Source organism: Rhyacophila brunnea, unplaced genomic scaffold, assembly GCF_057557595.1.
Source record: "Rhyacophila brunnea isolate RB1 unplaced genomic scaffold, BYU_Rbru_1.0 scaffold_13, whole genome shotgun sequence".
NCBI lineage: Eukaryota > Metazoa > Arthropoda > Insecta > Trichoptera > Rhyacophilidae > Rhyacophila > Rhyacophila brunnea.
This window is the reverse complement of record NW_028232785.1, coordinates 24,921,208-24,935,157: the sequence shown is the minus strand read 5'-3', so window position 1 is coordinate 24,935,157 and position 13,950 is coordinate 24,921,208. Positions and strand designations below refer to the sequence as shown.

General features: G+C 34.7%; 1 protein-coding gene across 1 annotated transcript; it reads left to right on the top strand.

The window, feature by feature from the left end:
• Nucleotides 1–232: 232 nt before the first annotated feature.
• LOC147077030 (uncharacterized) lies at nucleotides 233–12,243 on the top strand. The gene is made up of 2 exons (XM_085940971.1): nucleotides 233–905; nucleotides 12,071–12,243. Exons 1-2 carry the CDS (start codon nucleotides 233–235, stop codon nucleotides 12,241–12,243), a joined length of 846 nt encoding a protein of 281 aa, XP_085797097.1.
• Nucleotides 12,244–13,950: the final 1,707 nt, after the last annotated feature.

Genomic DNA, 13,950 nt, shown 5'->3' with positions numbered 1-13,950 from the left:
TGAGCAGGACGTCAAAGCAGATATTCGATTATATTTGCCGAAGGTGGTTCGAATTAAGTTGACAAGAGTAACATATTTTCCACGTAACTTTATTTGCAAGGATTGTTGTGGAGTGTTTGAATCGGTACACCGTCTAAACAGTCACTACATTTCATGCAACAATCATCATCAGCTTAAGTCAGATAAGTACACTGGTGAAAAACTTGTTGAATGCAATATTCGCTCAATTGAAATGCCGAAGCGTGGTGGGCCCTCGGTATTTACGGGTGAGAAACCATATCATTGCGATGTATGTTTTAAAAAATTCACAAAAATTGGTTATCTAAGAACGCATAAAATGATACATACTGGTGAGAAACCACATCAATGCTATGAATGTTTAAAGACATTTGTAAGTGTTAGTCTACTCACAAGACATGAAATGACACACACTAGTGAAAAACCACATCAATGTGATATATGTTTAAAAAAATTCCTACGAATTAGTCATCTCAAAGAACATAAAATGACACACTCTGGTGAAAAACCACATCAATGCGATGTATGTTTAAAAAAATTCCTAACAATAGGTAATCTCAAAAAACATAAAATGACACACAATGATGAAAAACCACACCAATGCGATGTATGTTTAAAAACATTTGTAAGTATTAGTCAACTCACAATACATGAAATGACGCACAGTGGTGAAAAACCACATCAATGTGATATATGTTTAAAAAAATTCTTACGAATTCATCATCTCAAAGAACATAAAATGACACACACTGGTGAGAAACCACATCAATGCGATCTATGTAATAAAAAATTCCTACAAATTAGTCATCTCAAACAACATAAAATGACACATACTGGTGAGAAACCACATCAATGCGATGTATGTTTTAAAAATTTCGTACAAATAGGTAATCTCAAAAGCCATAAAACGAAACACAATAATGAAAAACAACGTCAATGCGATGTATGTTTACAAACATTTGTAAGTATTAGTCAGCTCACAAGACATGAAATGACGCACAATGGTGAAAGAACACATCAATGTGATATATGTTTAAAAAAATTCTTACGAATTCATCATCTCAAAGAACATAAAATGACACACACTGGTGAGAAACCACATCAATGCGATCTATGTAATAAAAAATTCCTACAAATTAGTCATCTCAAACAACATAAAATGACACATACTGGTGAGAAACCACATCAATGCGATGTATGTTTTAAAAAGTTCGTACAAATAGGTAATCTCAAAAGCCATAAAACGAAACACAATAATGAAAAACAACGTCAATGCGATGTATGTTTACAAACATTTGTAAGTATTAGTCAGCTCACAAGACATGAAATGACGCACAATGGTGAAAGAACACATCAATGTGATATATGTTTAAAAAAATTCTTACGAATTCATCATCTCAAAGAACATAAAATGACACACACTGGTGAGAAACCACATCAATGCGATCTATGTTATAAAAAATTCCTACAAGTTAGTCATCTCAAACAACATAAAATGACACATACTGGTGAGAAACCACATCAATGCGATGTTTGTTTTAAAAAGTTCACAAAAATTAGTAGTCTCAAAAGACATAAAACGACACACAATGAAAAATCGATGTGATGTATGTTTTAAAAGAATCCTGTAGATTAGTAAGGTGCTGAATATCGCACGCCGACCTCAGAGCATGACGTTGTCATATTAGTCCGACTAAGCTATTGCAGATTTGTTATATTTAATTTTCCGCATCCGAGTGGTGTTTAGTATTAGATTTAGCAATCTCATATGTTAAATTCCTGTGTTGCAAATGTTGATAAATTTTGATTCATGTGTAGTCCAATTTAAATTGGTTTACTCATTAATCTGGTGAAGGGAAGACAGTATATACATTGAATTAATTTTGCTGCAGCATTTCTGGAACATTACTACTTCTTTATACTGTGTGTCGACTAAACGCGAAATGTTTATTTATAATAGTGATCGCTATTAAGGCATGACTGCTCGTGATAAGCTAATAATGTTAATGCTATTACAAAAAGCGCAGTTTTATAATAATAGTGTTCATTCACCTCCATTGTAAAAGATAATGTATGTTTAAGACGGCATCCGTTAGAAGTGGGAGTAAGAGAAAGAGAAAAAATATTTTATTTGTTATATACAGATAATTTCCCAAACGTCAACGAGAGAGTTTCACCATACATTTGGCAAAGATGCCAAAAATAACATTTTAATGACACGACCGTTATAGTGAGTCCCTGGGTCGAAGACAGGTCCACGAAAAATAATAAATGAATGTTTCCCTATGAATTATAAATATGCAAATATATTGATTAATCGACATATCGACAAAATGTCAGAAGGCCTCAGATATTTGCTGCAAGTTGAAAGTGTAGACTTGCGACAAAATTAAGTTAAATTTAACCATAGACACTATATTCATTATTTTTTTTTAAATTTAATCTCTAATAAAAATCAATAACTATCATTGTAAACGAATTATAAATAATTCTAATTAAATTATGAAATTTTAACGGAACTTTGCCTTATTGTTATATTAAATAAAATGATTTGAAACGGCGAAGACTTCTATTGTACAACATCTTCTTGGCTACGCTTCTAGGCGCTGCTGTCTACTAAATGGGAGGAGCTTCTTAGTTTATAATGGAATTCAGTGTAAAAATGGGCGAAACATGTTAGTTCACAGTTTTAACACGTAGCCAAAAAGATGTCATACTATACAAATGTTATTTCGTTGTATGTATTAATGATATAATATTATCATCGTTATGTTTATTGTAATGTTTTTTTACTAGATAGGTATTTACTAAAGTGAATTAAATTTATCAGATTTTTTCACTTAAGAGGTTATGACAATTTTGAATTCCGATGGCTGCCAAACTGATTGCTAGGAAATATTAATCAGTTTTAGATCAGTTAGAATGAACGTTTTCTTAATAGGTATCAATAAATAATTAAAATCAAAGTATTTTATGCACCTAACTCTGATTTCTATATTATGTTGATAAGAAACTACTAATTGTTGGTTGTAGGAAGGGAGGTAGTTTGTTAAGAAAGCCGGCAAATAAAATAAAAAAAATATTCGATTAAAAGAATTTATTTAAAATAAGAATGGTTTCAAATAAGAAAACAAAATGTAGCTTATATATTTTAATATTATTAACAATCATCTTTCATTAATTTTTATGTATTCGGAATTCGTAATAATATTGTATACCATCAGAGACGTCCAATTACAAAAAGCGACAAGTCCACAATTCAATATTTTCGGGAAACAACGTTTTTATGTTTTTAACGTCAATTATTTGTTTTAGCGTGAGATTTTTTTTCCCGTTGTATTCTATGTCGAAATTAAAACCAAATGGCAATTTGTTTCAGCCGATAAACTCTTAAATGTAATAAATATAGGCAAAATAAAATTGGACTTAGCGCTACTTGTACTTCACTTTTTAATTTATCCCACATAAGGCACATATTTCCGTGGCACTGTCATAAGTTTACAGATGCTACAGCATGGGAGACGCCGTTTTATTAAACATATATATATATATATATATATATAACATATGAATATTGAACGTTCCCTTATTGGTTGACTTAAACACGCGCGAAATCAACCAAACTTTAAATAATAAGAAAAACGGACTTGGCGCTTATTGTAATAAATTGAGACTTAAAATATTTTTTTTCGTAGGGATATGTCGCGTTTTGGAATTTATAGATCAATACATATTGTGTAAAATTATACAAAGAATACGTGCATATTTTTTTCTCAATTTTGACCAAATGTGGACTTATCGCTTTTTGGAATTAGACGCCTCCACATGGATACCTTTACACCCTCCATTCACAGAGATCAGCTGTCCACAGTTGGCGGTGTAATATTGTAATACACTACGTTTGAAAAATCAGATTTCACATTTAAAAAACCCATTTTCGCCATATCATGGCTACCGAATATTGTTTTTGCAGTGTCTTCGAATTCGTCACTAGACCCTGTTAATTGTGTATCTTTACCTACCGTAAAATTGAGCGAATGACTGAATGCTTAAAAACATTATCTAGTTTTTTTGTTGTCACAAAACCAAAGTCTGATAATATCATATTTTTCACAATACACTGTTTTTTGCCAAAATTTTCAACATCCCATATCATATCAACTGCTTAAAGTCAAACAACGTTATCTACAAAAGTGTTTTTTTTTTGTTTTGAGATAACGTTATTTTACATTTTCGGCTACATGATAGTCAAATAACGTTATGTCTACCTTTTCTAATTTCTTCTTAAATCGTCAGTAAAGTTTAACATTTACTTAATTAGTTACCCTTGTTTATATATTTTTTTAAAACTATTACTGTAAATTATATCATCATCATATGCAATTAAATGTCCAATACACAACAAATTATAAAATATAAACATTAGGTTTTAAATAAACATTTCCCTTGTTGAGTAACAAGAATCTAAAAAAACGATTTTTGGCTCTCCTGTAAAGTTGCACTTTTGTAGATAGTGTTGTTTGACATTAAGCCCTCGATATGGTCCATTGCATGTGGTCCTGCATGATCTTGGATTCTTTATCTTAAATTACTTTTTTCTTTCAAGTTTATTAGTCCTACCTATCTTCGTCAAAATTAATCAATTTCCAATCATAAAACATTCAATGGTTTTATTTATTTTTTGGCAGTTATTTTTGACGCAAAGTGACTTATCAACTGAGCAAATATTAAACACTATCTTATTGTTTAAAAATGGTGTTTTATACAAAGTTATCAACATATTAGCTACGTCTACTCCACCCAAATATGCATTATATTCTTTGACTTACTGTGGGCTGTCAGCATCTACGTTTGATTCCACTTTATTAAACTTTTTTATTTTTTGAAGGGTTTAGTCCCAACAATAGTACTTATCAGGGTGATAGGTACATCATTGTCATTCCAACATACAACCACAGGTTTGTTCTTATCAAAAACAATTTGTGCGTATCTATCTAAGTGTGAGTGTATCATTCTTTTTCAATACTACTACATAGTGCTCCTACTAACAAGATTTTGTAGATTACTAATTTTTAATAACGACTACATAAATAACATAATAAAATATGCCAAAATGTTGTACAATATTTTTGTAATTGAATGTTTCCATAGTGAAGAAATTTAAACTAAGGATTAAAAATGTTATAAATAAAGCTTTGTTCGATCAGAAACAACACAGCATCGATCTCACCTTTTTAATTTAATTTTAATGCACTCCCTCTAAAATTGCATCCTAAGCATCACCCGTCGCCACTGGTTAATCTCATTAAAAGTTACTTGAAACAAAGTTTTTTTATTTTAAGGTTTATTTATTTAACGTCGTTCCGGCATAAAAGAAATCCTTAATCTGTCAACTTAACGAAATTTGGTTTTACGTTCGAGTACCTAGGTATTTACATGCGAAACAATGTGGGAAAAGCAATAATATTGGTATATCGCAGTTATCTTGGTAAGACATTATGTATACAAAACCTCACACGGCGCTTAGCCTCTTCCACGTTATTGAAAATCTTAGAGAATTTGATCAATTCAATTCATTTATTTTTTTACATATTGTGGACATTACAAATTATAAGTTTAAGACGTTCACAACATGACATGAAACATTATAGGTACCTAAAGAAGAAAGAAAAACAAAATTTATAAAAGATCAAAATGGAAATATAAAAAAAGAACATTAATATAAGCAATGTAGTGAAATTACAATTTATACATAAGTCCAAAGATGTACACCGAGTGTGCTAAGGAGACCCGCATGCAAGTGGAATATAGCAATACCCGAAGCTATTTGGTTGAACATAGTAATCGCCCTCCCAATTAGCATTACCAGTGGCAGGTTAGTTGTGTACCTTGGGTGGATAAACAACTGATGCTCCCTATTAATTTCTAAGATAGTTATCAGGGACACAAGGGTCAATACTGCCCAGAACGGCAGAGTTCTCTTTTATGTCTCGTATAAGTCGAATAAAATACGTAGGTAGCTAAATAAGAATCTCTTTTAAATTGCACACTGCAGTATGTAAGCATACCTAAAATAAAGTCAGTTGGATAAAGCCCCGGATAGTATCCATACAACCTCAAGTAAAGGAATCTCAAGAATTTCTTTTGAACCCTCGAACATAAGTACATACTTCAACTGGTGCGGTTTCCAACCAAAAGACCCACTCTTAAGCCTGCTTTGAACTTATGTATTAAATAAAAATTTGAAAACCGTAACATCCGAAAAGACCCGGGAACTAGGTACGTATGACGAACCCCAACATCTTAAGCGCCTTGTTACAAATGGTAACTATATTATGGCTAGGTACTGAATGTTAGTTTACTCTCAAACGTAATGCCAAGGTCTCTTACAGATGATATTCGTGACAGAACTCTGCCAGGCATCGATTATTTGAAAAACAACACTTGAGGCTCTGGTAAATTATTCATGATGAATTTTGGAGCAAAACAGACGACGAAAGGAATTCGATTATGAAAAAACCACCATTAGAAAGTCCACTGTGATAGAGCATCTAATAAAAGACCGCAAACGCCAAAAAATATTTTCCTTTGAATATTATTTCTTTAAAAATGATAATATTAAATTTATAATTTGCAAAGTATTCTATCAAATAAGAATGTTTGACTTCCACGGAAAAAAGAAAATTGGTTAATTGAACACACCAATAATGGATCATACAGTCCAAATATTATCAACCTTTTTGCAATAGTTCCATCACATTATCGTAGGAAAGACACTGGAAAAGAATGCTTAGAATAAAGTTTGTCCCTTACAAAGATGTATGAACTGTATCTTCAATTTTGTGTGGATAATAGCACCTTCCCGACAAAATAATTATCGTTATATGCGAATGTTTTATATGGAGTTTATTGAATTTTATAAACTTAAGAAAGACATGTGCGGTTTGTGTATGGAAATAGACAAGACAGTTATAATAGGTATCCCCGGAACACGTGTTTAAATTTACCTATCCCATATCCCATCATTTTGTGCGGCTGAGGTTCGATTCTGTTCCAACAGCATCAACGCTGGTCAATATGTTGGAAGCTGGATATAATCACTATCGTTCCATATTCTTAGTCTTTATAATGAGCTTTCATATGAATCAAAAATGTTACCAACTAGATGTAAATCTCACACCTGATAGAATCGAACATAGGTAAGTACCTATCTTATCTTATTGAAGAAGCCGAAGAACAGAAAAAACTGATGTCAAATGCATTATTACATGTGATAGGTAGGTACCTAGAACTAAAACATTTCACTCTACCTAGGTAGGTACCAGTGGCGAAGGGTGGAGGTAGGCTGTTAAGATTCGCCATAAATAGTGCACACTAAACTTTCTCATTCATATGTATTTATTTTCATTGAAATAAAAATACAATTTAGAGACGGTGTTGGTCAGTTATTTAAATTCAATTAAACCCTGCGGAAACCAAGCTTTAATAGAATGTAATAGTCTAGAAATCCTCGTCCATCTATGAAATATCTAAAACTATGCAAATAAATCATATGTACATAACTTTGAATATTTTATAGAAACATAATAATTTTTATCTATTTAGTTTAGGCAGGCATTATTGAATTTAAAAAATTAAGAACGAAATGTGTAATAATGTGTATTCTTAATCCAACAAAAACAAATAAGTATGAATGAAGAAGTGTGTACCTACTATTTTGTCGGATAGCCCAAAGTATACTAAAACTATTATGGTTTGGTTTAGGCAGGGTTTAATTGATTTTTAAAAACTAACCAATACCATCTGTTAATTTTAGTCTTACTTCAATAAAAACAAATACTTATTACTAAAAAAGTTTAATGTGCACTATGTATGTCGGATCTTAACAGCCTACCTCCGCCCTTCGCCACTGGCTAGGTACCTACCTATCCTTAAACTTTGTTCTCAACAGTTAGCAACAATAAAATTCAAGGGTTTGAGTGCATATGTATCATTTCGTCGGCAAATATTTGTAGGTCTAAAGGACATTTGGATTTAAAAGACCAAATTAATACTAGGTACCTACTCAACAAACAATCATAATAAAAATACTTAAGCATTTCTTTTATTTTGTTAATTATTGTCAATTCATGGTGGAACTGCATTGTATTGTTGTTTTAATTAAATAAAACGCATTTTTTTGTAGTACTTATTCCACTTTTAATAAATAGATTAAAACCGGTTTCGTCCGCCTCAGAGGGACATTTTCAACTTTCATTTTTCATGTTGAAAATGTCCCACTGAGAAGGACGAAACCGGTCCTTATCTATTTATTAAAAGTGGAATAGGCACTACAAAAAACTGCGTTTTATTAAATTAAAATAACAATATAATAAAAATAAGAAAATGACCTGGATAATGTTGCCGGCATTGTCAGCATTTTCTTGTTTTATAAAAGTGTTGGCGGCTAGGATGTTTGGATGCAATATTGGCAGAACAAAATATTGCTGCACGTCTGTATTATCAGCTTCAACTGGTATCCGTTCTATATCCATGCTCTTATTACCTATTCGCATAAAATCTGAGGAAATTGTGTAGGTAGGTACCTACTTATATTGACAGGGGTGACTTTGCACTCAAACCATAAAAACTATAGTACCTAATCTATGGTTAAATATACAAAAGTTCGGCGTTTTTATTGCGATAATAAAATAAAGTTAGTTCCTTATTTTTAATAGGCTACTGTGTCACCCCCGAATGGTCCCCATTTGGGGATGTCTCTTTGTATCTGGAGAGACCCGAGTAGGTATCAAACCAACAAATAGTAAGGGTTGATTGCGAAAATAATTAAATAATGTTAAATATCTGACCGTCATTTGTACCGCTCGTAAGCGGCCGTTTGTTTTAGCGCGAGAGAAGCATTTTTGACAGCAACGCAGTTAGCAGTGTTTACCTAGCTATCCACCAAAATTAAATTGAAAAGAATTTGTTTAAAAATGTAACCATTATTTAGAATATATTAACGTAAATACATCTCGCTGTTTCCAACACAATTCCGGTGTGTTATTTGTCCACCTCCAAGTCCTGAATCCAGACGAAAAACCACAAAGAATAAAAGTGACAGCGTGTTTTCACTTTCTAAAATGGAGGGAGATGACACTACCTACCTACTAGGTATTGAATAATATTATTATCTGAGATAGTTTTTTGATTAATCTTATGGAAAGTAGGTACCTACTCAATATTGTCGAAAAAATCTGAATAAAAAAACCTTGACTTTAATTATTAGGTAGGTACTTATCTAAAATTAAATATCTTGAATTCGTCGGTTGGTATGTGTTTATGGTCAGAAGCGGTGCCTAATTAATATAATGGGCTCTCGATATTATTCATATTCTTCGATTTTTTTTTCTAAGAAACAATTACATTGTACGAGTATTATATTATTTTCAACGTATCACGTACTTTAATTCGGTCACAGAAAGATGGTAACACTGACTGCGATAATTATTAATAATATACAGTAGATATAGAAATGAGTCATTTAGGAAGGACTCAGAGACTTTAGTTCAATAAGATGTACCGAGTCGTTCGGACTGATTCGTTCGTTTGAGTCATTTTTTCTAATTAAATACATTACATTTTTGAATGGCTGTATGATAAAAATAACAAATAAATCAATCATCAGTAAGTATATAAGTATCAATATATATAAAAAGTAAGCTCAGATAGGTAGGTACATTTAAAAATACACCTGAAAACTTCCAAAACTCACGAGTGACTGGCAAACATATTTGGATAAATTTTAAATTATGCAAGTATGTATGTACCCAACTACAAATCAAATATAATTCGCAAATCTCCACTTGTTATTGCTGTTAACCTAGAACGTGACGTCCAAGAACAACGGAAGTAAACTAAACATCGCGAACCCGCAAAAAAAATAAAGTCCTGTTGAAACTTTTATAGTACCTAATTAATACATTTGTTTCCAACCAGTGAGCTGATTGTTTTAATGGAAAGATATTTCAGTTATTACTGAAATTAGGTGGCTATTTCTATATATACCTAATGATTCTCCTCAATTTGCCGCCCATTGGGTAACTGCCGCCCCCAAGCGACGCTCAACCTGCCTACCCCTACGGCACGTTGCTGCATGCTTAATACATAGTAAGTCTTACATTTAAAAAACTTAATAATGAATTTATTATTATTATTAAAATGGCACTGGTTCAGGTCCATGGCCGACTGCAAAACGTTTCTCCAGGAATCTCTGTCCAGCGCTCTCTCTTCCCAGTTGACTATCCCCAGCCTTTCCGCATCCCTTTGAATGTTGTCCGCCCATCTCCGTCGAGGGCGGCCAAGAGGTCGAGTGCTAGCTGGTGTGCCTTTGTAAATCCTATTTATAGAGAGTTCTAGATCTTTCAGATCGGACAACGTGGCCCGCCCATCTGAGCCTTCTTGACCTCAGAATATTAGTGATTCTAGGTTGGTATCGGTCGAAGAGCTCAGCGTTTGTGCGGATGCGCCACCGGTGGTTCTCATTGACGGGTCCAAGTATTCTCCGGAGGATTCTGTTTTCTGTTTTCAACTTTTCAACTTGTTTTTCCGTTAAATCCCACGTTTCACATCCATACATGACGATCGGTTTGATGACTACGTTATACACCTGGAATTTAGTTTTGATGGACAGCATTTTGGACCTGAACAGACGACTCAGCGCGAAGTACGCTGCATTTCCACTTCTCAGTCGGTCAGCGAGCTCAAGGGACATTTCATTTTTAGAGGTAATGTTAGAGCCAAAGTACTTGAAGAGAGAGGTTCTCTCGAACGAGGAGTTTCTTATTCCAATGTTTCCAGAGGGTTCAATGCCTCTTGTCATTTTCAAATACTTGGTCTTTCCCACATTTACTCGTAGGTTCAACCTTTTCGCTGTTTCTTCCAGAGGAGTGAAAATATCTCTGACTTCTTCTTCAGATTCTCCGAGCACCACCAAATCATCTGCGTAGCCCAATATTTTATGGGACCCATTCAGGGTAACTCCACCTTCTGCTTTCAGAGCTTCTCTAACGGCTTTCTCTAAAGCTAAGTTGAACAGCATTGGTGATAGGGATTCGCCTTGTTTTAGTCCTGCTGTCACCTCAAAAGATTCTGATATACTACCCTGCATATGAATTCTACTTCTGGATCCGTCCATGCATACTTTTATTATATTAATTTATAAGTTTTGACGGTATTTCAAATTCTTTCAATATATTCCAGAGAGCTTCTCTATCAATAGAGTCATATGCGGTTTTAAAATCTACAAAGAGGCAGTGTACATCTTGGTCGTATTCCCATTTCTTTTCAAAGATTTGATCGGTAGTACTGCGGTTTCGTCTAAAGCCGCATTGGTAGTCACCAAGAATGTTTTCGGCATATGGCAGAATTCTTTCGAGAATAATGTTCGACAGAACTTTGTATGCAGTAGGAAGAAGAGAGATGCCACGGTAGTTTGCACAGTTGAGTTTGTCCCCTTTCTTGAAGATAGGACAGACCAGTGATTCTTTCCATTCTTCCAGGATCTTTTCTTCCTCCCATATTTGTTGCAGTAGCTGAGGCATGGCACTAAGAAAGGTTTCTCCTCCATGCTTGAGAAGCTACGATGGAATAATATTGTTTCCTGCCGATTTGTTATTCTTTAAATAACTCAGTGCTCCCATCAACTCTGCCTTATTTGGTGGGGGTATAAGAGGTTCTGCTGTCGCGATTTCTGGCGATTCCAAAGGTTCATCTGGTACAGAGCGTTGAAGTAAGTTTTCAAAATGGGACTTCCATATGTTTAGCACTTGCTCTTTGTTTGCCACTATCTGACCCTGTTGATCTTTGATTTGTGGCGTGCTAGGTTGAAAGCCTCTTTTTTCAAAGCTCACTCTCGAGAAGAATGATCAAGTTTTATTTCGTTTTGCTTCTTCTTCCATCTGCTCAAAATTACTTTTGATGAAGCTTCGTTTGCACTTTCTCAGATGCTTTCGGACATTTTGCACGTCTCGCTATATCGTTTCTGTGCTTTTTCTCTCTGCGTATTTTGCAGATAGAGCGCTCTTTCTGCTCTTCTCTCCTCCACCATTTGTCGGCAAGTGTCGTCGTACCAAGGGCACTTTACTTTCTTGGGTGCCAGTCCTATCGAGACTTCCGCAGCTTTTACCATTCCTTCTTTTAGTCTCTTCCACCTCTCATCGATACTCCAGGCTTCTCCTTCGTTGAGTTTTACGACTTGGGTTTTTAACTCTTTTCTGTAGCTATCTTTTCCGTTTGGAGTTGTCAGCTTTTCTATATGGTACTTCACTCTCGTCCTCGCATTTGCGTGGGCTGTCTTTTTAAGTTTTTCCCCAAAGGTTGCTATCGATAAGTTGTGGTCCTTATCACAGTTAGTGCCTCTGTAGCTTCGAATGTTTTCAATAGCTTTATGGTGTCGTCTATCAATTAGAAAATGGGCAATCTGGTTAAAGGTCTTCCTGTCCCATGAATTCCAAGTCACTTTGTGTATATTTTTAGGAGGGAAAGTGCTACTTCGGGCGATTAAGTTTTTGGAATGCAGAAGAGAGCCAATTTTTTACCATTTTCGTTAGACTGATCTTATAGGTTCTCTTTTCCAATAAAGGGTCTAAATACAGCTTCCTTCCCTATTTTCGCATTGAAGTCTCCTAGCATACATTTGATAACATGTCCCGGTAGCCTGTCAAAAGTCGCTTCAAGGAGATCATAGAAATCATCCCTTTCGGCCTCTTCTGAAGTCTCTGTCGGGGCATGTACATTCACAAGTGATATATTAAACCATCTTCCTTTGATTCTGAGCACATATATGCGCTCGCTTACGGGTTCAAAAGAAAGTATAGCATCTGCTACTTCTCTGGCGACCACAAAACCTGTTCCAAAAACATGTTTCCCCTCTGTGTTTCCGCTATATAGTAGATAACATGCTGTCCGACTATAAGTTCTCCGCTATCCGGCCAATGGGTTTCCTGGACGGCGGTAATTTGGACCTTATATTTTGACAGTTCTTCCACTAGGTTTTGAGCTACGCCAGCTCGGTATAGGCTGAGTACTTTCCAAAATAGTCCATTTTTCGGTCCGGGTCGTCTAAAAGCGGTTGCCATAATTAATATGTCCGAGGCATTGTGTAGTATTAGTAACCTTTGGTGTTTTCACGGAAGAGAGTGGTTAACCCTCTGCCCAACCCCAACCTGGAGGGCCAGGTCTGTTGGTCCGCGGGAGATATTTTATTTTTCTCCTACCCTTGATTAGGGCATTCTCCTATCCGCCACCTGGAGACGCGCTCTCTAGGGGTTACAGACTCCCCCGAGAGAATAATTTCCCAAAGTAAAATATTGAATGTGTCTAATGGAGAAGTAAGACGTAGTATGTATAGTGGGTAGAAATAATTACAGAGATACCATGCGTATGATAATTTGTATGTAATATTACTATACTTCCCAAAACAAATAAATTCCTATCACAAAATATATTTTTATAACCACATGCCATGTTATATTTAATTTATCATAATACCTACTGAATAACGGATTTAAGATTTCACTCGTAAAAATCAGCCCGGCATAACCGTAACGTATCCTGTAATCATTATATTCCGCATGAAGCTTCTACCTGATATCCCAGAGAAAGACCCCATTTCAGGTAGGTACTTTCGGCTCGCTGACACAATCGCGGCGGGCGAAGGAACGAAGGGCGTATTTTGTCAGTTCCAGCCAGTGACGTCCCTGGATAAAATGCCGCCCCTAGGCAGCGCCAAAATGCCACCTCATTTTTTATACATTATTTTTATCTTCCTTTCATGAGAACAATATCTAAGAAATGTTTTGTATGAATACATTACCAACAAAATATCATACTAATCGCAAATCTGCAAATGTGGTCTTTGGTTTCTGGTCACCAAGGACGTTGAAGGGCAAC

What these genes read in the sequence shown, in the direction of transcription:
- LOC147077030 (XM_085940971.1), top strand. Translation starts at nt 233, where the DNA reads ATGCCGAAGCGTGGTGGGCCCTCGGTATTTACGGGTGAGAAACCATAT. An exon ending in TAAAAATTTCGTACAAATAG is followed by an intron (nt 906 to 12,070) that starts GTAATCTCAAAA and finishes CGTATTTTGCAG; the next exon opens with ATAGAGCGCTCTTTCTGCTC.